Below are 27,909 nucleotides of genomic sequence, written 5' to 3' on the forward strand. Positions count from 1 at the left end.
GTTTAAGAGACACCCAGTCTCAAAATTCAGAAATGTAAGTGGCAACAACAACAACACCGTGATCGCCAAACGGTGACCAATTTAGTGAGTTAGCTATTTTTTTGTTTTTAAACACAAATTGCTGGTTAAATGAAAAGAAAAAAAACCCCCGATGTTTTATAGTGACTAAGCATACTGCATGTGTATTTCTAAGACAACATCAGCATTTAGCATGGATTTACGCTACAAGTTTCCACCTGCCAGAAGATTTTAATTCGAGAAATTTTTTTACTCAGTCCTCTCTTTTCTTATATTCCATACAAATTTTCATTTATGTAAGTTTCCATGTTTGACGGTTTAAACTAAAAAGACAAGCGTCTGCTTGATGGCTCTTTTCATGATGATGACTTCATTTTTTTTGCAGGCGAATAAAGATCGCCATCAAATCCTCCAGAAGAAAATTAGCAGTTTTGCGAATGTGAATGGACCGTTACAGCTCATAGAACAATATCCAGTCAATGGAAAACATATTGTGGAAGAAAACGTAATTTTCTGCTTTAAATTTCATTCTATCTTCTGATATTTTTTAAGATTTTGATATGGAAGAGTTATCTACTGTCACAACAACAGCAACAGATACTACAGATGAGGAAAAAATACATTCTGGGAGAAAGCAGTTCGAGTGCCTAATTTGTAACAAGAAGTTTGTGCAAAAGGCCAGTTTGAACCGTCACATGAAGGTTCATAGTGAAGAAAAACCGTATGAATGTGAAGTTTGTGGTAAACGCTTCAAGCATAAGGAGAGTTTTATTCCCCATAAAAGGCGCCATACTGGAGAGAAGCCATATGAGTGCGAATTTTGCAACAAAAGGTTTCCGGATGTGTCCAATTTAATTCATCACAGAATAGTCCACACCAAAGATAAGCCTTATGGGTGCCACTTATGTGATAAAAAGTTCGCGACAAGCTATTCATTACGCTTACACAAAAGAGTTCACACTGGAGAGAAACCGCATGAATGTGATTTATGTGGTAAAAGATTTGGGACTTCGGGCATTTTGAAAATTCACAAAAGAAGACACGCAGAAGAAAAGCCACATGAGTGCGAATTTTGTGGCAAAAGATTTTCGGATTTGTCCAATTTAATTAACCACAAAGTTGTCCACATGAAAGAAAAGCCACATGAATGTGATTTATGCGATAAGAAGTTTGCGAGAAAGTTTGCATTGAGCTCGCACAAACGAGTCCACACCGCAGAAAAACCGTTTGATTGTGATGTATGTGGCAAAAGATTTGGGTTTTCGCATAGTTTGACAACTCACAAAAGGGTTCACACTGGAGAAAGGCCGTATGAGTGTGATGCTTGTGATAAAAGATTTAGGCAAAAGATAGGTTTAGAAAATCACAAAAGAGTGCATACTGGAGAAAGACCATACGCATGTGAGTTTTGTGGTAAAAAGTTCACAGAACAGTCTACGTTAAAGCGTCACAAAAAAGTGCACACTCGAGAAAAACCGCACAAATGTGATTCTTGTGGTAAAACTTTCGCGGAAAAACAACATCTACTCAAACACAGATTGATCCACACTGGTGAAAAGCCACATGAGTGTGAATCTTGCGGCAAAATGTTTCGCACAAAATCTACTTTGAACTGTCATAAAAAAATCCATACAGGAGAAAAACCACACGAGTGTGTGATTTGCTCTAAGAAGTTTGGGCGTGTGTCTAGTCTGAACAGTCACAAAAAGGTTCATGCCCCAGAAAAGCCGTATGAGTGTGAGTTTTGTAGAAAAAAAATTTCGAACAGCTACGGATTAAAAAACACAGAAGAATCCACACCGGGGAAAAGCCGTATAAGTGCGAGTTGTGCAATAAAAGGTTTACATTTGATTCCGTCTTGAAAATTCATAAAAGAATCCACACAGGGGAACGGCCACATGAATGTGAGGTTTGCGGTAAAACATTTTACGATGTATCTCATATAATTAGACACAGGAGAATACACACTGGAGAAAAGCCCTATGAGTGTGACCATTGCGGTAGGAGATTCACATGTAAATCTGATTTAAACAGTCACGGAAAGATGCACACCGGAGAAAAACCATTCGAGTGCGAGTTCTGCCAGAAGACGTTTCGTCGTAACTCCTCATTGAAATGCCACGAAAGAATTCATAGTGAAAAAAAGTCGTATGAATGCGAAGTTTGCAACAAACGTTTTAAACACCACTGCAATTTGAAAAGACATGCAATGATTCACACTGGGGAAAAGCCCCATGCGTGTGAAGTGTGCGGTAAAACATTTTCCCGCAGGTCAGGTTTGAATAATCATGGAAAGTCTCACATCGAAGAAAATTCACACGAGTGTGACATTTGCAAAGAAAAGTTTACGGAAAGCTCCAGTTTCAAGGAGCACAAAAGAGTCCACTCCACAGAAATGCCATATGCGTGTAACTTTTGCGAGAAATCATTCTCAGTTAGCTCCAGCTTGAAGACGCACTTGATGGTACATTCGTTAGAGAATGTCCATGACTGAGTATGTTAATTGTGAAAAATTATTCTCGAAATAATAAAGTAGAAAACGACTTTTCAAGTGGAGCAGTGGTTCTCAACCTTTTCTGATTCGCGGAGCCCTTTTCAGTACATTATTTATATGGCGGTACCCTTTAGGCCTCTTTTTTTGTTTGTTTATCAAATTTATTGATTTATTTTATTATCCTCGCGTAGCCGCGGAGCTCCAAGGGCTTCCCGGAGCACCGGTTGAGAACCGCTGAAGTAGAGGGAGGGGGTTTTACCAGCAATTCAAAAGCCTTAACCCTTTAAACGGTTTTTAAAGTTTTCTTGATCCGAATTATAACTGCCACATTGGAAATAAAAGCGTGTTAAGACGAACACCACCTACAGAACAAGGGCTCCACATGAAGCTTGTGACGTCACTTAAGAAGGCTATTTACCTATTGCCATTGGATATAGCAGGGCGACGCATGCGATATGTTTACCTTTTTTTTGCCGTATGTCCAATGGCAATAGGAGAAATGGCCTTCTTCAGTGACGTCACAAGCATCTTAACCATGGGTCCTCAACCTCATACAGGAACGGAATATTCCCTACTTATTTATTGATTTTTCTCCCCCGCAGTAAATTTATCGTGAACAAAAAGTTTTTCCATGTATAATGTATTGTTCTGGGGGGGGGGGGCGTACTTGGCTGAAAGTAAGAGCCGAGATATATATGCTACTTAGCGGCACGAAAGCATGTTATTTTCAAGCAAATGTTTCCATTATTGATTGCTTTTGCCCGAAAGTAGCGTCCTTTTGTGCTGTCTAGTAGCATGTGTACCTCGGGCCTATCATCTTGCATACTTACATACACACTGTCGAAAATAATTACACCAGATCTCATCGTGAAGGCCCATCTGCATATAGATATGAGGCTCCCATGACAAGCTCAGATGTGCCCATGCATTAAGATTGACCGGATTTTGATTAACAGTTCTGCTGGATTCTGAAAGTAGTCACGCTTTCATCTCAACATATTTTACTTAGAAGTGCTACTTTTTCACTTTTGAAGTTTCTTTCTGTTGCTCCCTTAATCGGCTGGCGTGGCTACCTTTCAACTTCATTTTCACCCGTGGCCTTCTTAGATTATACCGGGCCATATTGGCCCCGGTTGAGACCAACTGATTTAGAACAGTTCTTAGATTAGAATAATGTTCTTCAACCGCTGGTTCGGCAGATCGGCGCCGGTCCACGGAACATTTTGTCCAGTTCTTGAAGCTGCTAAACACTTTAATTTCAGATTCATTTTACCCCCTTTACGATCAGGGTCATAATATTGCGTCCGAACGCCAGTGGGATAAATTCAATCAAGTTGACTTTCTTCCACCTCTTATAACGATAAACTGATAACGAGCAATTGAGATAACGATGGTGGTTCTCAGATATTTTCTCCACCGCATCCTCCCCACACAGGGCCGTCTTATGAGCATCATGGCCTCCGGGAGAAGTTATTTTTCTGAGGCTCTACCTGGCCAATTGTCGAAAATTTCAACCGGTTCTTGTTTTTGTGAGGCCCCTCTTTTCTTGAGGCCCCCGGGCCCAGGCGTTAAGACGAAGCTGATAATCAACAACCATTTTCAATCAACTGCTGGATGAAGGTTTCCTCTAAATTTTTTCATTCTGCTCTGTCTGATGCTTTAGCCATCCAGTTGATTGGATAGCCACTTTCTTGATCTTGTCACTCTATCTTGCGTGGGGACACCTTTTCGGACGTTTAACACCATGGGGTACCAATGTAGAATACTTGTGGTCCATTTGTTGTCCTGTCTTCTTGCAATATGTCCAGCCCATTTACATTTCAAACGTTAAATTCTTTCTATGATATCATATACCTTCCGTATTCCCGGCGAGAGAGTAATGAAAAATAGCATTCCTTATCGCTCATAACCGCGACCTTTATCAAATTTACTGATTTATTTTTACTGTTTAAAAATATTCATAATTACTATTTTTTAATTTTGCAGTTTTTTTATTTGACTCAAGCGGCCGCGGAGTCCCTGGAGAGTGCACAAGGAGCCCCAAAGGCTCCGCGGAGCACCTGTTGAGAACCGCTGGTATACAGGGTGCCCTGCAAATAATGCGGCCTTTATCTCACCATCCGTCCGTCATAGAGACATAATTCTAATTTTAAGAGAAATGCTCGAAGGACGTTCAAAAATTACCCTTTACCAGTGAAAATATAGTGCCTGAGAGTGAAAAGTGTGACACTGTGTAATGCAAACAAATTCTAAATTTTTAGACGGTCCTTCTTCTAATTTCCAAACACAAAATTGTTTCTATATATATTAACAATACACGTACCAGAATGACAACACCAAAACTGTTCTGATCAACCAATTTTTATTTGATTAATTTTATAATCGTTACTGATTGAGCAAATACCTGTGAAAATACATACATTTAATAAATGTGCATTTTTTCACAAATAAATTGCCCTATCTATCCTGATGTCAACAAAAATAATCCATGTTTCTAAGCGGAATATTCGCAGAGATTTGCAAATTCAAGAAAAACTGAGGTAATTTGGGAAAGAACAGCCTTAAAAAGGGCTCGGTGACTTTGTAAAGTTGCTTCGGGAGTGGGGGTCTGTCACGTGGCTTAAGCAATTCAGATTGTTCTAGTGCCCATCATTCTCAGGAACAAGTGCAAACAGTTTCATACGAGGCTTTCATTGTTGATGGAATTTCGTTGTTCGCCAACAGAAAGAAATAAAATCATGAAATTCTGTCGAAAAACCATTGTTGTTCTCTATTATTAGTTATAATTGTTGTCGGTGATTTAACATCACTATATAAACAGTGCGAATCATCGTATCATTAAAGAAAAAAAAAGGAAGAGAGATTCGACCACGAAAATCTCGGATGAAGCTTTTTGGTTATTTTCTTAACCGGGATTCAGCAACGCCATGATGAGATGTCTCTGGTATGGTGTTGTTGTAGGAGGATGAGGGTAATTTGATTGGTAAAGTACAGGAGCGGGTCGGCGTGGAGCGATATAAGAGCTGTGATACTGCTTCAATACAGTCTGAGTAAATTGACCCTGGAATAGCAATAGGGTCGCTTGCTAAGCTACAAAAAAAGTATATTTACTGGGGAAGAGATATGTGCCTGCAGTATTTTTTTCTGTGTTCTTGCAGCAAAACACAGATTAAGACGCGGGACGCCGTGTTACAGTGTTTATCTTAGCTACGGATCCTGGTGTAGATGTTTTTTCTGTTCAGTGACGGCCTTTTTCAAAATTAGCGTTTGAATGAAAGAACAGTACATTTTTTTCTGAGTCGTGAGACTAGCCTTAAAATAGAATTTTTATGGTTCTGGGATGAGGCGGTGGGTCAGAACCGGTAAAGCGCACTGGTGAAACCAAGGCATGACCTCGTCCGGTTTTTACTAATTGCCTCAGAATGGGGTAAAGGCGAAAGAACTATGGACCGATTTCTGGATAGATTTAGATGAATTTGCGGGACGCCGCGATCATTGAATTGGATTTCAGAAAGGAGCTTGATGAATGGCATGACGATGCAATCATCAAGGGTCAAAACCTTCGCTCGGTTCTCTTACGGAATCCTAGGTTGTTCGCCAAGTGTGTATAGGCCTGAAAAGTTTGAGTGCATACTTGGCGGGCATTACATTATAATAAAGGATCCTCCATTAGATATTATTCTTGAATTTTATCAACATTATAGAACAACAGATAAGCTTTCGGCAAATATAGAATTCCAAAATTGTGGATGTGTGGGATGGGATTTTCGTTTTCAGTGGCGCAATAATGAGGTCGAAATGAGATTTCGTGCTTTCCAGTGGTGATGGTTCCGATACGAAAAACAAAAATGACGATCATGAGCTGCGTTTTTACGAATGAGTGTCAAGAGCTTACGTCAGTTCTTCGCAACTCACTTGCGCTAATTGTAATTCATCCTTGATCAAGAAAGCAGCGGATGTACTATCTGCTCATGCTTCTTCTCGTCCCATCCGTATTTTAAGCATGGGTTCATAAGCATGACATTAAGGAGACGTTCAAGAATTACGTCAGCAAATTTTCAGCTCATTTTAACCCCCCCCCCCCTGTCAGCAATAGTCAACAAAATTCTGACCCCCTCCCCCTTGTCACAAAATTTCGTCAGCACTGCTCCCTATCTCCTAACGCATATTGGTGGGACCAGAAACTTACGCAGGTGGGGGGCATAGGGGGGCAAGTGCATCTCCGCCTACCAGACGAAAAAAAAAAATTTAATGCAAAAAATATTTTGTTAAATTAAAATTTCGAAATAAAATATCTTTATATCTTATTATAATCAATTTCTGTTAATTTCAATGTTATTTGGAGGGTAAGAAGTCAAAATTTCTGTTTAAGGAATTAATTGTGCCCCACACCCTTTAAGCAATACATGGCAAACCCTTGACCCGTGGACCAAATCTGGCCCTTAATTTTGTCTGATATGGATTACCTCCTGAAACCTTAATTTTGTAAAAATGAACTAAGCAGCACATTTTAAGATCACTGAAAGCAGAACCTCGAAGGTCACTTTCACATTCACAGTAGACGGTACTTTAAAATACCAGGTTAAATATTTAGTTTCGAACTAATTTTTCCAAAAACATCGCTGTTTTTTTTTTTTGTCTTGTAACTAACATCACCTACCGAGGGATTTACACGTGACAACTATGTAACATTATCATTACCAGTGGCGTAGCCAGATTTTGGTCAGTGGGCGGAGGGGAGCGAAATTCGAAAATGCGCCATTTTTTGTTCCTGCTTTAGGCGCAAGCTTTAAATTATGCATTAGTAGAAAGAACTTGAAACTTTTTTCAATTTAAAAAATCCAATTAAAGTTATTTTGTTTTCAGTTGATTTTTGAATTAATTGAATTAATTAATTTTCAATCGATTAATTTATTTTAATTTTCCAATTAATTAAAAAAATGCAAATTATATTTTATGTTTCGCTTTACTTTTACAAACGCAAGCACCAAAAACAACGGGGGAATCGGTGGTGGTTGAAAAAAAATGTAGATTAAAATATAAAAAATGACAGGAGGATGAAATTAATATGTACAGGGTGTTCTGTTAAAGGAGCGACAAACGCAGAGGGTTATTAGTAGACATCAAGGGCAACAAAAATTGCTAAGGAACGTGGTGTCGCGAAACACGTTGAGAGGGTGAAAAGCGCATGCAGGTTTCGACGTCACGCTGCAACGACAAAAAGTACAAAAATAACTTTTCAACGCGGCTTAATATTCAGAAAATCTATTCATTTCATGTATCTTAGAAACAAAATTATCATCCATCTTGGTTCAATTCGGGTTTCTAACCAATCTCTTATCCAAGAGTCGTGACTGAAATTTAAACCAACACCGTCCTCAACCGACCCGCGGCATATTTGCAGATCACACTTCCGGAACACTTGAGCTACAAGAACCAAAATTCCACTCAAGAGACTCGCGGAATATTTACAGATCACTAGCGTGGCCAGTTCTAGACCATAAAAGCCACCCGTGCTGTAGTTAAAAAGTGAGAGAAAATTGAATTTTTCACACAAAATAAGTGAAAGGAAGAAGCTCTAATCGGCCAAAAGATGTAATTGTACAAATATAAAAATCATTATTAACCTGCGTTTGTTTACAACATGCAGGACCGTTGATTATTTATAAGAACCCGGATTCTCGGAAAGAGAGTCCGGGTTTTAATTTATAATACATAGAATATTTTTATTTATACAGCAGGACCGTTATTTATTCACAACGGTCCGGGTTTTATTTAAACCCTGATTTCATTTTTTTTTATCCAGTTTTATTTTTTAAATACTCCACAGCTTATTTTTGTTTATGCCATTTGTTTTTACTGTTTTCTATGCTGGCGACTTTTTTTTTCTGGCGCACGTAGTGTCTGGCGGCTTTTTCTCGGGCCGTCTGACATATTTGGCGCCGGGAAAAAAAAGTCGCCGAAAATCGCCAACCTGTCCCTTATACCAAAGCTGTTCCGAAAAATTTAGGTAATGGACAGTAATCTGGAAGACCACCGATTGCTATTGAAAAAGTCGCCAAGCGCCATGTGTTATTGTTTTTGACAGTTTAAAAAGAAAAAAAAATTCATGGCTTAAATCAAAACAGGAATATTAGGCTACCGTTAACGTTATTGCAAATTCTGTTAATGATCTTGATCCCTTGTTTAGTCTAACGGGCTGGTCTTACACTATAAAATTTTGAAAAAAATTCAACCAATAAGCGCAATGATTGCATTTGATTTATTGAAAGTAATCAACCACTTGCTTTTTCAAGTTTTGTAACAGATCTTTTACAAAATTTTTACAGCGTAATCCTGGCTTTAGTCACCAATCATCAACCCCTGGCAGTACATAAGCACGGCTTGAGGAAAAAAAAATTAGGTGCTAAGCATTTTCTTTCATGAGAAAAAGCCTAAACTCATGTTCACTTTGACTTTTTCAGAACATTTTCCACGTTGGCAGACATGCTTACGTAATCACAAAAAATTCTGTGTTGTATTAGATTCTAATTAGAGAGTTATACATATCAATTTAGTCAGCAATGCCAATTTTCTTAGTCGTTAGGTGGTCTGGGATTTGTCAAACCCTGATATAAATATAAATCTTGTTTTCATAAGGAATCGTGAAACTTCATAATCTCTTGACGAGTTTTATAATAAATTTCATGATTTTTGAATTCTTCCAGATTATGACACTTTTGTAAGAATATCTTAAGGAAACTCCGATCCACACTTCCACGCTGAATGTCTAAAACTTCAAGTTTAGGACACTGATTACCGTCTAAAAAACATTTGAGTACACTGGTGAGATCGTATGGGAATCCGCGGATATTGAGATGCAACAAGTTGTGCTTCCACTTGTTCACTGCCTGTTCAAGAGTCCTCAAATTAATATGACTACTCTCGGGACATATTTCAAGGACTTTGATTTTTTTGAATTGGATCTTTGAGATATCGCTGAAAATCAAATCGTCATTATAATATAATTTTAAATGTTCCAAATTGTTTGAATTCTTTAGTAAACTGTACATGTTCAATCTACGGAAATTACAACGAATGGCGTAGAACACTGTCAGATTTTTGAACCCAGCGCAATTGTTTCCACCTGTGGTAACAATGTCACATCCAAATAGATACAGTTTCCATAATCGGGGACATCCACTCACAACTTTATAAATCGGAAACATGTTGGGCGGCCAACCGTACCACCTAAATACTTCAAGTGACGCGCATTTGGCAGCGATTTCTGTAATTAGCTGTTCACTGTCCTTTATTTTACAAAGAGAGAAGTCTAGGTGTTTCAATTTCGGTCCGCACGTGCTGAGGATCGGGTCCAGTTCTTTGAGCGTTATTGGCCTACGTCCGCCACAGCCCACAGTTCGAATACGCAAATGTTGCAGATTCGGGCAGTGTTTAGCCACGATACTCATCGTATTTGCGTCGATGCAATAGCTTGCAATTTCAAGAGTCTTTAGGTCACGGATGTTTGAGAGCACGGCCAATAGATGGTCGGGGTTGAGTAATATATCAACAGGCTTGATACCCTTTATCTTGAGGCTCTGGGTATGCCAGAGTAACCCTCTCATGGCGAGAGACAGTGCGTGGTTCAAATCTCGCACGTCGATGCTTTCCCAGAGCGAAGGTGTCGACGAAAGGTTCCACCAGGATTTGCATACTGGTACGACATTGCTTGAGAACGTCGCGTGTCTCTCGGATTCGATGTAATGCGAGAAAATCTCCACCAACAGCTCCGGAGACAAATCTTCGATGGTCGTCGTCATGATCGAATCCGGATCAACGAATATCTCGACAATAAAGATCCTTAAATACTTTTTAAAACGTGTCACAATTCCAACTGCCTCCCATCGCTGCGTTGTTTACAACATTTTCTTCTCCAATTATACAGGGCTTTATGCCTTCGGGCCATCCCCTGTTAGAGAAAAATATTCCACAAGAGCATAGAACATGTCATAAAAAAAACAAAACTTTAGTCAGAGAAACAGTAGTTTTGATCCATTTTTTGCGCACGCGCACTACAGATATGGTTGCAGCATGAATTTTACAGAGTTGCCAGTGTGTGAAATGGCTTCCCTCTGCACCATGTTGTAACCAGAAAAAATCGGATAAAATTTATTATATTTTATAATGAAATTTAATTTTAATTTTCAAATTTTTTTCAGTGCATTTAATGTACTATCATGTAAAACGTATCATTAAGGCATATTATCAGATTATTTGAAATCAAAAATTTAATGACAGTGAATAAACGCAAATAATAATAATTACGGTATTTAGCGTAAGTACAATCAAAATATAGCTAAATAAGTGCAAATAATAATAAATATGTATAAAGATTGCAACGATTGAAGATTGAAAAAAAAACACGTGAGAACGAAATGCCGCTGTGGTGGTCGAGTGGTTATAGTGCCGGACTCGTGATGCGAGGATCCGGGTTCGAAGCCCACAGTGGTGGTCGGCTGAAGTTGGTTTTCTGTGGTTCCCAACTTCAAGGCGCAAATGCGAGCCGATCTCCCCGTTAAAAAGTCTCGCCACAGAGAGCAACAGTCCTACAACGATAAATCATTCAACCATAACACTTCACTCATAGTTAGAAAAACTGGGGGTAGTTGACAGCACTACTCATAACAAGCATTACACAGAAACAAACTTTATGTAAGGTTGCACTACACGTACATTCCCGCATGTACTGATTCGTTGGGGGGTTCCGCGGGGGGGGGGGTGCACGTGTGGTGTAGCAGTAGTAGGTAGGGCCTCCAAAAAATGGCTCGGGGATCCATGATGTTCTTAAGTCAGCCACCTCGTTGGGCAATTTGCCTGTTGTGGCGTTGTATTTGTATTTGAAATAGGACGAGCCGTTAATGCCAAAAGGCACAGTGACATGATTGGCTGTTGGGGAACTGACTTATCAGTTTGTCATATTTGGCAAGAAATCATACTTTTTCATCATTGAAACAAGTCGCCAAGATGACTTTGTGTTGCTATCTTTTAAGACAGAACTCTGTCGGGAAATCTCATTACATAGAACTCTGAGAAAATTGTAAATTTCCCGTTATCACGTCATTTCTAATAAAAGTCATTTAGTGGATTTTTGTCTCTGAGAGATATTGGGTGCATTCAATACCACTCTGCTGTTGTTACATTACGCATGCTCAACCCATGGCCCGCGGGCCAATTTGGCACTCAGAGTGATCTGATGTGACCCGCGACCTCAAACTTAATTTTGTAAAAATTTACAGATCACTTGAGTAACCCGCCGTACAGTTCCTCGTACACTTAAACGGTCGGTGGCACAGCACTTAAGTGACTCGTGGGACGTTTACAGAGCACTTGAATGACTCTTGGCACAGTTTAATATCACTCAAGGGACCAGCGACATATACACAGTTCACTTGAGCAACCTACGACATAGTTCTAGAACACTAGAGTGGACCCGACATATTTCTAGATCATTTAATTATCCGCGGCACATTTTATATCACTTAAGTGATACAATTCCACAACACTCAAGTGGCCCTCGACACATTTATGAACCACTCAAGTAACCCACGACGTATTTACAGATCAAACGTGCGGCACAGTTCCAGAGTAATTAAGGGACGTGTGGCATAGTTTCAGAGCACTTGAACGGCCTTTCACATCACTCAAGTTACCCGTGGCTTAGCTCTAGATCACTCAAGTGGCCTCCGAGGCATATTTCGACATGATTTAAGTAGCTCGCGACACATTTTCAAATAAAGTGGCCCACTCTTCCCCCAAAGGTTTAGCACCATTGCATAAGGGTAATTGAAGCGAGGGGGTCCATAGAAAAATTCCAGTTGGTCCGTGTAAGCTTGGAAGTGAAAACATTTTCGTCATTATTCTTATCAGTGGTGTTTTAACAATAAAAGAGCCACTAGATCAATGGACCCCAGGGGCGAGCAGTTGGTCTGGTGCCGCGGACCAGTGGGGACGAAAATTTCATCCTTTAACCTCACCTTCAACATTATAAGGGCAATACCGTCTAGAGCAGAAGCTGCTGCCTTCTGCTCTAGAAGGTATTGATAAGGGGGTGCCCAAGCATTTAGTTGCGACTCTGCCTACGGCCGTAGCCAGAAATTAATTTCGGAGGGAGGGGGGTGACAAAAAGTAGAACAGACGATTGTACCATGTTATTACATATATATTGGCCTTTTCTTACATTTCGAGGGGGGATGGAACCAACCTCACCCCCTTCCTCGCTACGGCATTGATGGACAATTGAAGAGGCTTTTATTGATTCGCTAATTTTTTTCTCGAAAATATGCAATTTTCATAACTGCACAATTTGCAGTCCGTCTCATAAATTTTTAACTACGTATTTTTTTCCATTCGATCTAAAATTTCAACAATTGCGTTATTGGAATTAACGCTCACATTAGCTTTTAATCACGTATCTCCTCTTTTATCAATTCTGAATTTTTATAATTTTTAATTTATTTTGTATGTTTATATTTTTAATTCGAAATTTTTTTTATCACTACTGTGTATGCTTACTAATGTGCAACATTGAAAAAAAAGTGCAGAACCGCTAACATATATAAGAACAGTTCTTGGATTCAAGCCCCACAAGCAGAAGTATACGCAAGGAGGTGCTCAGAAGACCCATGCCTTCCCACCAAAAGTTATAAAAAAATTTAATATTTTGGTCAAAAACAATTTGCAAAAATATCGAAAGAAAATACCCTTTATATTATGCTTTGTGGTTTTACCACTTAAAGTATAGGAAATATTACGCAAATAAATTGTGAGCTGTTCAAAATCTTCTCTTTGCTTTCATGTTATCAGGTTTCACCTAATTTTTGTGCTTTAATCACTATAATTATTAGAGGAATGATGGCTTGGAGATGGGAAAACAATCCTCATTTTTTTTTATATTTCTATGTACTAATTATTATTTGGGAGAGTTCGTGGCCTTCATTTCATGGGTACTGTGGGTTCACCGAACACCCTGCTATAAGCACACAACGTAAGAAATATCCTTATCCATTGGCATTTCGTCAAGAACAGAACTACTACCTTGGTCCATCAGATAACTTGGATAGACCCCCTTAGACATTTTGAAAACCCAGAAAGCACAAAATTTGGTAAATTTTTTCTTGCTGTAGATATTTTTAATCTAGTGAGTTTAGCCCTCACTGTAGGTGTGTTGTTGTTGAAGTCAGGTCTGAAAGGGTAATAGCATTCTTTTTTTAATAGGCTACCATTCCTGCCAGAAAGCGATACACGAATTCCTTTGTATTTCTAAAATTCAATGTCATTTTAAATGTCTTTCCACTTCTTGAATATCATCAAAATTCAAGAACCAAGATCTGGTGAATATAAACAAATTAAAACAGTAATGAAAAATAGGCATCAGATATATGTGTAGAAGAATTTTAAAGCACTAACACTCTTATAGAAGCACCCCCCCCCCCACTCTAAATCCTAGCAAGTCTTGAGAGTTCAATAGAAATTTCACATCATTTTTGTAAATAAATTACAAAATAAATTGAAACTGAAGTATTTATTGATGAAGAAAAAAAAATATCAGCTAACGTTCATTTACAATGTATACGACTGCAGCCACTATGCACATAAAAAGGACTTTTGATCATTTTCGCTTTCTCAGCATAAAAGTGTCAAACACCTGTTGATGATGTCTTTTTTGGCGATTGTTTCCTCTCCAGAACTGAAACTAACGAATCTCTGATATCATCTAGTGTTTTGTGGAGAGAGACTTCCGCTTTCATTTTATCTGGAAAGAGAATGAAAACAATTGTAACAATTAATAACACAAATACAAACTCTACGGCCACAACAGGCAAATTGCCCAAGTGAGCTGATGCTGGGAATAGGGTTTTAACTCAAGCAAGGGTGAGCAAACAGACAGTGTTTCAAAAGAGATGGCAGAACAGGTGAAACAATCTCATTTTTCCCTTTAGCAATGCATGGAACAAAAAAAAAAAATGCTAAATGGCCAAAATTCTACTTACACAATACAGTAGACGTGGTTTATTGGAATCATGTATAATGTTATCATTTGGTATTGGTTTAACCATATCTTTTTTACCTCCCCAAATTAGCATTGTCTGCAAAACCATGTAGGAGATTAAAAAGTGTAATACTCCCCTCCCCGACAAACATTTCTGTACTCTGGATGATGATTTTTGCTTGCACATGAAACTGATAGGCTATCTGATTATTATTAGCAGTTATAATCCCTGTACGTGTGCAGCTGCTTTTGCAATTAACTTCCACCAATGGAGGCAAACAAATGTATGATCAGAAAAAGAAACTTCAGTTCCCTGTTAATTGTCCAGATTCAGTTTTTGTTTGAAAAACTTTCTCAAGGGAGCTATGGAACACACGGTACATGAATTAAACACCTGATGACTGAATTAAAAAAATTTTTTAGCTTAAAGGAAAAAAAAAATCCCAAGCATGATTTTTCCTCGAAACAGTCCTAAATAATGTTTTTCAACTTTTCAGAGACATAATGACTTCTTCTCATGTTGCAAGACACACTGCAATGAAATCAGAAAATTTTGAGTCACCCTTAGAAAAACTAAATTTAAATCCTCCTGTTTAAAATTAAAACTCCCTTTTAGCAATCACATGAATTTCAGACGGAAATACCAATTTTACAGTTGCCACGTCGACTAGGATTTATCAAGCCTTGAGCTATGGGGGAAAGCGAATTGAATCAGCTTGATTTAAATTCTGTTTTTCCTTTTCATAACTTATATTGAAGTGAAAGTAACCTAGTATATATGGTATACATGTTATTGAAATGTGAAGTTCTTGATTAAAATAAGCATAGAAGATCTTTGGGATAAAATATAGACTTAAACTTAATCCCTAGATATAGAACAGCTTTCTTTCTGCACTTTTTCTAGATTTTGTACATGGGAAAAAATTGTAGAGAAATATAGGGAGTTAAACTTAGCACTTAAAGAGTTCCCCTGATTAAAAAACAAACTATTTTTTGTATAAAGCCTTGAATTCTGCGTACTAATTGCTGATTCAAAATAATAGGTATGTTGTTCCAACATAAATACCGTTGGACTTTACATTTTAATACAAAAAGTGGAAAAGGTCTAGTGTTTGTCTATTTTTTTTACCAAAACTCATTAAATATGTGAAACAATGAAAATGTGTAAATTACTAAGCAACATCATGCAAGTTGGAAACACATCATAATAAATGCATCCATCTATAGCGGAAGAAACAATGTCTTGATCCTTTTCTTCTTTAATTTATATTTTTCTTTGATTCAAAATTGGAATCCATTCACCCAGGTTCGAATAAATATTGCAGGATCAAGACAAGGGGTTAAGCAATCCATAAGATGAAAGAAAACAACACAACACCTTCATGAGCAAGTAAATCAGAGTCAAATTTTAAGGAAAAGAAGATATTTAATTTTTAACAATAGAAAATAATGGTGTAGGTAGCTACCTTTTAACAATTAAAGAGGTTATACAGATAAATGTAAACATCTACCAAATGAAGGTTAGATTTTCCGAGACAAAAAAAAAACAACATCGCTTTACAATTATTTAAATAAAAAAAAACTTACATATTATCGTTCTGTCTATTTATGCAGACTACGGTTGAAGCTCGAAAAGGTGAACATGGAGGTTTGTCCACAATGAAGACGGAATTTATTTTCCCGCATATTCTGCAGGTCACTGGCGGCTAGGAATCCTTCCTGTTGTTAGGAACACCTTTCAGGAGCAGGTTCGTAGGAGCACTCCTGTTGTTAAGAGCACCTCTCAGGAACAGGTTGGTAGGGGCACTCACCGACTGGCTACTATCGCTAGCTGGCTACTATCGGCCTTTTGGAAGGCGAAGCCGTTCTCTTTTCCTCTATCATAGTAATTGCTGGAATGACCATTGATCCAGACCCTCCATCCATATGATTTCTGCTCTTTCGTACAATCGTTAATTAACACATAGCGGTAGACGCACGCGATTTACTCGAGAACACAGGAGTCGTGAATACTCGAGGCACATAGTAAATTCAAATCACCAGCGAGCGAACATATATAACTCGCGCAAGCTTCAATTACAAGCGAGAGCAAAAAACTCTCCTCCGACAGTAGCGTAGAATTCTAGAAACCTTGGTAGAAATCATCTCCCGAGACTGCGAGCGAATTTTCCCAGAGGGTATGTTAAAAAGGCCCCTTGGCGATCCAAAACTATATGAAAATGTACTGAGTACAGGTCCTGAAGGGAATTATTCGGCGTTTTAATTTACAGTTGGCGGAGAAGGGAGAGAGAGGGGGAATTGAGGTACAACAGAAAAAAGGGGAAAACTTAAGGGGACCGTTAAGACCTTAGGAGAAATTCTTCTCGCCAAGGACCCTTAATCACACCCCCTGAAAACAAACATTACCTTATATGGCTCGATGACCATCTCTTTCACTCTCTTACAACCCTTTGTAATTCGACCCGTGTTTCTCATCTGGGGCCCCAAGGCAGCAGTACCGTGTACAACTGTATCTTAAGGCCTAAACTTTCTATAGAATAGATTTTGCTTTCCACTATTATTATTATTATATGTACCATAATATATACAATTAAATATAGGTATAATCAAATGATTAATTATGCAAGATTCCACTGTACAAATAAAACATAAGGCAAAAATATATTCAATATAATAATCTTTTCTTTTCTCTACAATTAAAACTATTTTAAGATTGAGTAAATGTAATGTTATGATGAATTTTGACAATTCAACATACTCCCTTCGGTTTCCCCAGAATTTTCAGAATGAAAATTCCACGCGAAGAAACGCATTGCCGTTATGACGACTCGTTCATTCGAAACGCCACGTGTTTACGGAGCACCGTAACCTAGGGCAGAATGGCTCTACGTTATGACGTCATTGTAATGAGTCGTTCGCTGCGGTTTCTATGCGAGTGGGGACGTTCAACGAAATCGTAAAGAGAGAATTTTGGATCGATAGTCCTGTTCGGTTATTTCTGGGACAGACTGTAATTATATAGCGACGTCCCGTATTTTCAATCTTAATTTCCCGTATTTCTCTCGAGGAAATATGGTCAGTTTATTGATCAGGGAATTCCGTAGTGACTTTACGATCATTTTTGGAGAGCATTATGATAAAACTCGTATAAGACTTTCCTTTTACGATTCAAACTCATGGCAGGCGATGATTCAGTTTTTCGGAAGATCATGGCGCTCATGTATTTGAATTAAAAAAAAAATGGGGAAAGAAGGAGAATGTTCCGAAAATCAAGAAGAGTGATACTAAATTTTAATTGAATAAAAATATTTCAAAAGAGATGAAAATGAGAAAAAAAGCGTGAAACGGTCTGGAAATAGGATGGCGAAGTCACATGAAAGTGATTCGGACGACAACAACAACAACTACTAACTTATCTGTTGTTTACCCAATGAGTTGAGTGCAGTCACAGTCGACAATATTTATCCCGTTCTCTCATCGGCTTTATAGATGCTTTTTGTTAAATAGTTTTACACCTGAATGTGTTCAATGTATGTATAGTCCTGTATGAATGTATGCATTCATACATATATATATATATTATGGTCAGTATCTCATATGTATATCTTTCTATTATATGGTGATTTTCATCTTTTCTGCCGCATCAAATTCTTTCTCATTCTAGAAACACTGACAGTCTAAATACACCAACTTTGTATTTTTCTTTGTTTTGCTTCTTTTCTCGCGCTAGGTTGGTACAAAAGGACGCATGACATGTCAAGTTGTAAATTCTCTCGTCGATAGTCAAAAAGTGCAAGAGACACAATTAGGATTCCATCTTTCATGGATTCCTTGGACCTGATTCATTCGTTGTCAACTCTTCAACTGCAGGTCAGTAGATGCACGTGGATTCGTTGACTCCTCCCCCACCCAGCAATATTTTTTAAGGATCTCTTGAGCTAAATTATAATATAATGGTGATTCCCAGATATTTTTCATAAAGATTCCTTATTCCACACTAGGTACTGTACATAATTCTTATTACTGCTTGTCTTCTCTCTAAGAGTGCTTTGTCATCATCACGATTCCTTTCTTCTCTTGTTTTCATTTGCTTTTCGTATTAATTTCCTTCCGTTTACTTTTCTTATTGTATTTTTTGTGAAATTGATCTATTTTCGGTTTTTTATTTTTTGAGTGGCATGGCATTATTTTCTTTGGATCGAATCGGACAATGTGTTGGATATTTTTTCCTTTGGAAAGAAAAATGTCCGAAAGCATGATGAGAAGTCACCTAGAGTGAAATGCAGTCATGCTGCTTCCTGACGTCTTCTTGGTTAAAGAAACAAATTGCTGATGCACCTACAAAAAAGGATTAATAATACTATGTTAAAATTAAAATGGAGGTCAAAAACAGTAACAAAGCAACATTCTGAGACTAAATAAGGGATGACAATTAAAAATATACCTTCATAGCCATGTAATAAATAATTCAATCATCGTCCTGATACACAAATAAATATTCCCTGGAATATAAATATTATAATTGAGGATAATAATTTAATTAATAATTTGTTTACATAAATCCAGACTCTCTTTCAATACAACTGTCAGGGCAAAAAAAGCTCTCTATGTTCTATAAAAACATGATTGTGGTATATAACAGCCTGTTTGCGAAAAATCAATCGAAATAGAAATTTGAATCATGTACAACCTGGGAGAATCCAGATGTAGTTCCGAGAATAAATTCTCGGTGAAATGTATAACGAACAACAAATAAGCTCTGAAAACGTGTGTGCATGAGTTAACAGATTCAATAAGTTCAAATGCTGCGGTATAAAGCCTATTATTTACTCGAAAACTTCTAAAGGTTATGTCAAAGGTGTTCAGAGACCCCAAAGCAGAATGTTTTGCAACGAGCCCTAGGTTGAGTAGAAACGTTCTGCATTAAAAATCCCCATAATAGTGTTTTTTGCGCTTTTCCATTAAAATTCTTCCAGATTGTTCTGGAGTGGCACTGATTGATCTGTTTTGGGGTTCAGAGGATAACCAATAGCTAAAAAAAGGAAATAGTGACCCTCCCCCTAAAAAAAATAACAGTCAGAAAACAGTTTAGAAAAAGAATCGCAATAGAAATAAGGCATTGTATTATAGCTGTTTCCATCGAGACATTTCATGGTGCATTTATATGGAAAAAAATCTCCATGAAATATCTGTATTGATAGATGCCCTTGTTGGGGGCGATGATCGAGACCAGCAGTTCTCAACCAGTGCTCCACGGAGCCCTTGGGGCTCCTTGTACCCTCTCCAGGGGCTCCGTGACTAATTGAGCGAAATAAAATCCCAGTAAAATTTGAAAAATAATTATAAATATTTTTAAATAGTAAAAAAAATCAGTAACTTTAATGAATAATTAAAAAATGGACCTACGGGGCTCTGCCATAGAATTTCTTTACTAAAAAGGGGTCAGAAAATGTTAAGAACCGCTGATCTAGACTATTTCATTGGAAACTAAAATCTCTCACAATTGACAAGAACCAATCACATGCTTCATATTATTGAAAAAAAAACTGCTATTTATTGATGATAATTGTGTTTGAACTTTACTTCATTTAAATATTTTATGAATTTCTGAAAGTCCATAAAATGATTCTTCCAAATGATCTCTTTCGTTTATTAATGGAATCAGTTCCTAGAAATTTTAACAGACAAATTTCGAAGTGGAGAAAAAATATCCGTTATCTATCACTTATTTTAATCCTTAATCTTTAAATAAAAAACAATAAATTAAATAACTGCCAAGAGGTTGAAACTCAAGCCAACTTTGTTGGACATTTTGCTCTCAATCGTTCAAGCGTAAGTTTTTGTTCATGAAATGACCTTCCTAAAGTACCAAAGGATGTGCAGAGGTGTCGCGAGTTCGATACCCGGTTCGTTCTTGTCAGAAAACTTTCCTGACACGGGTACAATGAAAACGGCGACATGACCATAGAAAAAATTGCTACCGCAGGGAGTCCCCCATCGAAGGGTTAGCACACCAATCCCTCGACAAGTATAAAAAACAAACCTGCCGTTCGGAATCGGCAATAAATTGTAGGTCACGGTCTAATTAGCCCTCATGTGCAGAAAATGATTGTGGTGCGACAAAAATGATCAAATGAAATTACCTTTCTTTCAATTCGAGCACAACTCAGGTCTATTGCTATGGCCAATTTACTACCTAGTGAGTTGCGCCGGAAGTGTATGTACCTAACAGTCTAAGTGCGTTTCTAATGTTGTGTTTGATTTTTCAGTGCTACTACCTATATTTCAGAAGTGAAATGTAATAACTGAATACTTGTACTGCTTGTAGGCCTGTTGCTCTCTGTGGCGAAACTTTTTTGGGGAGATCGGCTCGAATTTATGCCTCAAAATTGGGAACCACAGAAAACCAACTTTACAGCCGATCACCACTGTGGCGATGGTGGGACTTGAACACGTCATGAAACGACCCGTAAATCTAAAATATATATATATTTATGATCATTGTTTTTCTACAGCTAATAACTTTTATCAGTTGTCAAATATCAACATTGGCCTTAATAATGTTGCAGACATTATTAATGGAAACTTTAAACTTTTGAAGGGTATAGACAGGATAGACCATGAAATATTCTCATATAAAAACAAACAAGTTATGGAATAACACCAAAAAACAAAGTTGGGAGATAAAAAAACAGAGTTGGGGCCAAAAGTCTTCAAGATACGGCCATTTGTGGCCCGCTGAGCTTCCTGATAACGTGTATAGCATAGCTTAGTGGCGTCTAAGCTTCATTAAAACATTGAATGTGATCTGCAGTGTGTCAGCAGTTGAGAGCCAATGGGCTAGCTTGTGGTGGTGTTTCCCAACGTGGGCATTAACACCCTCTGGAGCGCAGTGGAATGGTACAGGAGACCAGTAGAGGTTATACGTATAACATAGGATCCTGTGGGTTAACTTGCATTTGGGGGTGGGCGATGGGAGAGAGGAATTTCTGAAGAAGGGGGCAAAAAGAATGTACAGAAAAGGTTGGGAGTCATTGTTGTAGTGCAATAAGTGGTTTCGCTAAATCAGGGTGGTCAGTGATTGGAACTGCTTGCCACCTGGGGTCATAGTTAATATTTTATTTTCAATAAATACAACCAAAACAAAGTATGATAGTTGCGTCCAACAGGAAAATCTTAATGTAGCACATGACTGTGGAGTACTTTTCTTCAAGTCATATATAGAGATGTAAAATTCTCGAGAATAATCTTTAGGAGAATATTCTTTGGAAAGACTATTGTAAATAACTTGAGAATATTCTTATTATTCTTAATCAGAATATTCTCCTGTTATCAATATATAATAACAGAATATTCTCTGAAAGGACTACTTTTATAAATTACTGGGGGAAATATTCTTATCGAAAATAATATTAGAATTATTCTCAATTTTTTTAATAGTACTTCCAGAGAATGTTCTCAAATATTTTCCTCAATGCAAATATTCTCCAGTTATTTATAATATTAGTCTTTCCAGAGAGTATTCAAGAATATTTGTTACTAGCAAAAATACCCGGCGCATCCCGGGTTTTCTTCAATTACTGGGAGGATTGAAAAAGGGACAAACTATTACACAAAGGAATAAACTGTTATAATATCAGCATTAAAGATGTGACAAACCATTGTAAAGGCATATATATATATATATATATATATATATATATGTCTGAACTGCATTGTTAGGGAACCACGGTAACTGATGTAAACATTTAGAAAGTGATTGTTGGGCCCAGGAACCATTGTTGCCTGACGGTTTTTTGCCCAGATCTGATGAACTTTTAAAGTAGCCTATGGTTCAGTCATAGTCCTGTTTGGTATATATGCAAAATTTGGCAATGATCGGTCTAAGACTGTAGATTTGTATAAAGAACAGACATACATACAGACATACTTTCACATTTATATATAAGATAACATGTATTATAATAAAAAATCTCTATGGATAACTTGAGAGTAATTCTTATTCTCGATAAGAATATTCTCTAGTAATTTATAATAGTAGTCTTTTGTTAGAGAATATTCTCAAGAGTATTCTTTGTCTCTGTCTCTCTCCTCGTTAAGAAGATGGGGAATATTGGAGTTTGTAGCCCACAATGTTAAAGTTTAAAAGCAATAAAATGAAACCAACATGGCTGAATTGCATAACATTCAAAGAAATATAAGTAATACAGAATTTAATGCATGTATATTGAAGAAAACAACAGTTGTGTATCTTCTTAGAATGAAGGTGATTATATAAGAGCTTCCTTTATCAATCAACTTTCATCTAATTTTTTTTGTTTTGAACTTATTTCAAAAAAATTATCTAATTTTAAAATAATTTTTTAAGGTTTTAATCTTAAGGCTTCTAAAATCTTCGTAACCACAAACTTTTAAAACCCCTCATCGTGACCAAGAGAATATTCTGAAAATATTCTCTTGGTCATGAATGAATGATGTGAAGGAGTGGTTATGCCAAAAATTGTTTTGTTTTAAATGTTTCAGGCGATGAAAATAGATCTATATTTCGTAATACAAACAAAAGTAGTAAAAAATTTCATTATTTAACAGAAAAATGAATATTCTCAATTATTCTCCAATTTTTACATCGAATCAAATTTATTCATTTTAAACATATAATTAGTTTAGATTAGTTTTTAAAACATATTTATAACATCCAAGAGACTATTCTCACCTGACATCTCTATGCAGATGATTTGGTACTATTGTATTCTTCAAACGACGTTAATACATTAACAGCTGGGATCAACCAAGACCTTCGTTATATTAGAAAATGGTGTCTTGCAAATGATCTAACTCTAAACCTTGCTGAAACCAAATGTATTTTAATTCAATTAACTATGAAATTAATCATAACTTCCACAGTCCATTCTGTTCCATAAACCCTAATTGCTCTTGTAAAATACTTAAAGCCGAAGTAATATTAAATACCTGAGTCTCCACATCAATCAGAATTTAAAATTCAAAACACATGCTGATGAAGTATAAAAAAAAACTCAGTTTCATTATTTATAATTTTTTTTTCGGCTTAAACACAAAGTTACAACAAAATTCTTGAATGATTTACATTATGCACTGTTTTATTCTGCTTTAAACTATGGCATAATAATCTTGGATGGGGACTATGAAACAAATTTGCAATCAATAGTGTCAATTCAAAATAGTTGTTTTAGAACCATGAATACTGTTAGTCCTCCTCATACTCCAATATACAGAGCATTATTACCTTTTAGGTATATAATGTTATGTACCAAATTCTTCTCACTCTATATCAGAATAAATCATCATGTGCTATAAATAATAATATACCATTGCAACGACCAACTGAAATTTTTACTATACCCCACTGTGTTGAAAAGAAATTCTCTGGAAACATTTTTACTACTTGGCTCCTAAACTTTACAATGCATTACCTTTAGAAATTCAACATATAACTACATACACATAATTACAAAAAGTAATTTTTTCAAATCAATCTTATCAATAGACGATATTGACATATATTTTTATATATAATATCAAAATTCTTATTACTATTATGCCTGTGTGTGCAATAATTCTCTCTAACGCAACATCAGATATGAAATTTATTTGAATATATTATATGACAATGTATTTGAATACAATGAATGTATTTGTAATTGTATATAATTATGAATGTGTGTATATTTATAATTATTATTTGTACTGTTTGATGTATGGATGTATTTTCTTTAACACATTTAGCATATACTCATTCCTTTTACTTATTCGTTTGATCATAAAAAATTGTCTTCGGTCGACTGTACAGGCCCCGGCCTCTTGATGACCAATAATATATTGTACTTTGTAATTTATGACATATCTTGAACTGGAATAAGATTGAATTTAAATTGAAAAAAAAAAATTTAAAATCACCACCCAGGGGTACTCCTGACAAAGGTTGAAGGCGCACAGTTTGAGAACCCCTAGGCAAATGTATATTAAGGTTTTTTTTTTTCTGGAATTATTTTTTTCAAATTTCTTTTGTTTCTTCCTTGTTTCTGTTTTGGGTCGTTGTAATCATAAAGAACATGCATAGTCATCTGTCAGCCACCTCGTTGGATAATTTGCCTGTTGTGTCTATGCATTTCTGTTTGTGTATGGGACAGGTTTAGGGCAGCAAGTTTTTAAATACAGAATACATGAAAAAAAAGACCCATTCGCATGTTAAAAACTGTGCGAAATCATAGACAGTCGATCTCAAAATTACTCGAAAACTGTCCAAGATCTCAAAGTAACAAATATGATGTACAAAACAGTAAGCTTTCTCTTAACTGATGCTATCACATAAAAGAAACCACAAATACTAAAAACTATTTAAATCTAAAAAATCTGTCAGAAAATTTTAAACTTTCTCAAAGTTTTGTGTTCTTGAAATGTTAGTCATAGTGGGTTCTTCACAAAATGAATTCTTAAAGATATAATACATTTAATAATTTAATGCTTATAATGAAAGAAGCACAAAAAACACACAGACGTTAACTTGTTGGCAGGGTTGGAAAAAAAAACCAGGTTTTTTTGTTTAAATAGCATTAAAATTAAAAACCATAACATTTCTGAAAGTCATTCAAACTTCTAATAATTAATTGAAATAAAATGTTTATTAATGTAATTAAACACTATTCCCATATCAATTAATCTATAAATATTTCTTACATTTCAACAGAAACTCACTTTTGCAATTTAATTATTTTTTTCCTAATGAATTACTTTTGTGTTTGAAAATTCTTAACGCTATTAATCACATAATTTGAATGTTTTCTCCAGTTACTTTCAGTATACTTAACTAGAAAGCTATTTTACAAAAACTGATAAAAATTAGGTGAATATAATGTATTTAATGAACAGCAGATTAATGAATGAATAATGCAGGTTAATTAGCAATGATTTATGATATACAGAGTGATTATAACTAAAGTTCTGATTTAAAACACTGTAGAAGAAGACCCATTGTCAAAATGACTTGAAAATTTATATGAATATTCCTGAAGCAATGGAGTTTTATATGACAAAGAGGAAAAAAATACTTAAAAATTGGAAATTAATGACACTGTACTCATCCAACTCAAATTAGCTAGCAGAATGAGGATGATGGCCATTCAGGGCAAAATGATAACTTAATTAACATGGCACAATTTCATAATTCATAGAAACATCACAAAAATGAAGTAATTAAACAAATAACTACAACTTACTCAAGAAATGTTAAATATGTTGTCCACCGTAAAATGGCAATGAGGTGAAAGCACAAAAATGCTTGTTCAACAACAGATCATAGTATGCCATGGCCGTGATGTGGATTGCTTGCAATTCATCAAAGGGTGTAATCCAACCTCTGTTCATACCATCAGAATATACCCCAAGAATATAAAATGTGATAAGAATAAAACATTGGTTAATAATAAACCAATATGATATTGTGCAAGGAAAAAAATTATATTTAGGCCACTTTTATGTGATTTTTTGAAAGAAAACCACTTGGTTAAAACCAATGTGGGTTAAACCAAACAACCGTGCTTGGTGGCTACATGATTGTGAATGAATTGAGAAAGAGACACACAGAGAGAAACACAGCAATATTAAATCGCTTTAATATTGTAAACAAGCACAGAATAGAACTGATATCAATAATAATGAAATTGATCACAACCGAAAGTGTCAATTGGTTTTTGTGTTTGGGATTTTCTCAGTGCTTCTGTCACGTTAGTGGTTTTGAGCTGAAAAATGTATAATAAATTAATATCAGTCGTATAATTGTTTGCAACAAGTGTTTTGGATTTCGTAGTTTTTTATTTGGTTTTAGGCATTATCTTTACTTGGTTTGGATGGTAAGGTAAGGGTATATACCATGGCTTTTATGGTATTGCCTTTCCAATCTTGATTATATTAAATTTAGATTTTGTGATAATGAAACTTTTTCTTTTGCAGATAATCAAAGCTTCCCATCATAATTTGCAAGACAAAACAACCAAACCTCTACATAAGGATGTGCAGAGAAAAGTTTTCAAAGAACTAACTTCACAATAAACCTAGAAACGATTACACATTCGTCTACTCACATCTTAAACAGTATGGGTGGATAGTCCACAAGATCACAAAGAAGAACATAATGTAGATGAAGTTGATGCCAGTTTTCTTTAAATTCAGACACAATACATACTTTCTGATGGATTTCTTTGTTAAGAGAACTCACATAAGTGTCAGTGCTGCCAAAGAACATTAGAAAGGGAAGGATTTATACTAGTTTCTCTGAAAATACTAGACTTAAATCTCCATACTGTAAAAAACACAGTGTGATGTGTGTGTGTGCTAAAACATTTTCTCGACTTGAGAATTTAAAATTATACTACAGGGTTCATACTGGATGAACTTGAGGCGAGAGTGAAATCTGTTGTAAAACTCTAGCAACAGCAATCTGAATATGCACAAAAGAGTCTACATGGAAGAGAAGCCACATGCTTGCAAAATTTGTGGTAAAACATTCTCTCAACTAAGCAGTTTAAAGTTACATAACACCGTCCATAGTGGAGAAAGGCCACACAAGTGTGATATCTGTAGTAAAATGTTTTCTCGGTTAGTTCATTTAAAATCACACTTCAAAGTTCACTCTGGAGAGAAGCCACATGAGTGTGATATCTGTCATAAAGCGTTTTCTCACCTTGGCAGTCTTAAACGACACAAAATTGTACACATGGGAGAAAAGCCACACCAGTGTGAAATCTGTGGTAAAACATTTAATCAACTGACTGCATTAAAATCACACCTCAGAATTCACACTGGAGAGAAGCCATATGAGTGTGATATCTGTAGTAAAACGTTTTCTAGTAACAGCAGTTTGAACACTCACAAAAGAGTGCACACTGGGGAGAAGCCACATGAATGTGATATCTGTGGTAAAAAATTCTCTCAACTAGGCGGTTTAAAGTCACATAACAGGGTTCACAAGCGAGAAATGCCACACAAGTGTGATATCTGTCATAAAACATTTTCTCAAAGCAGCGGTTTCAGCCAACACAAGTGTGTGCACACGGGAGAGAAGCCCCATGAATGTGAGATTTGTTACCGGAGGTTTTGGACCAGTTTGTATCTGAAGAAGCACAAGTTGGTTCATTTCGAAGGGAGATCAAATGAAATTGTTAGCGTCAAGCAAGAGAGTGTCTCAGTATGAGAGTATGTGTTACCATGCCATCTCACTGGAAGAACCTACACCTCTTCAAAGTGATAGAGAGGGTGTTAGAAGTAAGGCGGCCTTCTCAGCAATGAAGACTCTCAAGAGAAACTTCATGTTTATTGCCACAACAACAAA

The 27,909-nt window shown here is 36.4% G+C and overlaps 2 protein-coding genes across 2 annotated transcripts; both read left to right on the plus strand.

Annotated features, from left to right (window-relative positions):
• Positions 1-495: 495 nt before the first annotated feature.
• On the plus strand, positions 496-1,997 carry LOC149065077 (uncharacterized). Its single transcript, XM_089254333.1, has one exon. The coding sequence runs from the start codon at positions 579-581 to the stop codon at positions 1,878-1,880; it is 1,302 nt and encodes a 433-aa protein (XP_089110459.1). The 5' UTR covers positions 496-578; the 3' UTR covers positions 1,881-1,997.
• LOC149065078 (uncharacterized) lies at positions 1,943-27,904 on the plus strand. Its single transcript, XM_089254284.1, has 2 exons — positions 1,943-2,510; positions 27,002-27,904. Exons 1-2 carry the CDS (start codon positions 2,063-2,065, stop codon positions 27,769-27,771), a joined length of 1,218 nt encoding a protein of 405 aa, XP_089110410.1. The 5' UTR covers positions 1,943-2,062; the 3' UTR covers positions 27,772-27,904.
• The last annotated feature ends 5 nt before the right edge of the window (positions 27,905-27,909 follow it).

The sequence above is a fragment of the Pholcus phalangioides genome, unplaced genomic scaffold, assembly GCF_987345545.1.
Source record: "Pholcus phalangioides strain wild (caught in Gottingen) unplaced genomic scaffold, Ppha-v1.0 ptg000041l_1, whole genome shotgun sequence".
Lineage (NCBI taxonomy): Eukaryota > Metazoa > Arthropoda > Arachnida > Araneae > Pholcidae > Pholcus > Pholcus phalangioides.

Coding starts and splice junctions, on each gene's coding strand:
- LOC149065077 (XM_089254333.1), top strand. CDS start 579: ATGGAAGAGTTATCTACTGTCACAACAACAGCAACAGATACTACAGAT.
- LOC149065078 (XM_089254284.1), top strand. CDS start 2,063: ATGCACACCGGAGAAAAACCATTCGAGTGCGAGTTCTGCCAGAAGACG. Junction 2,511..27,001: donor GTTAGAGAATGTCCATGACT/GAGTATGTTAAT, acceptor ATCTGTTGTAAA/ACTCTAGCAACAGCAATCTG.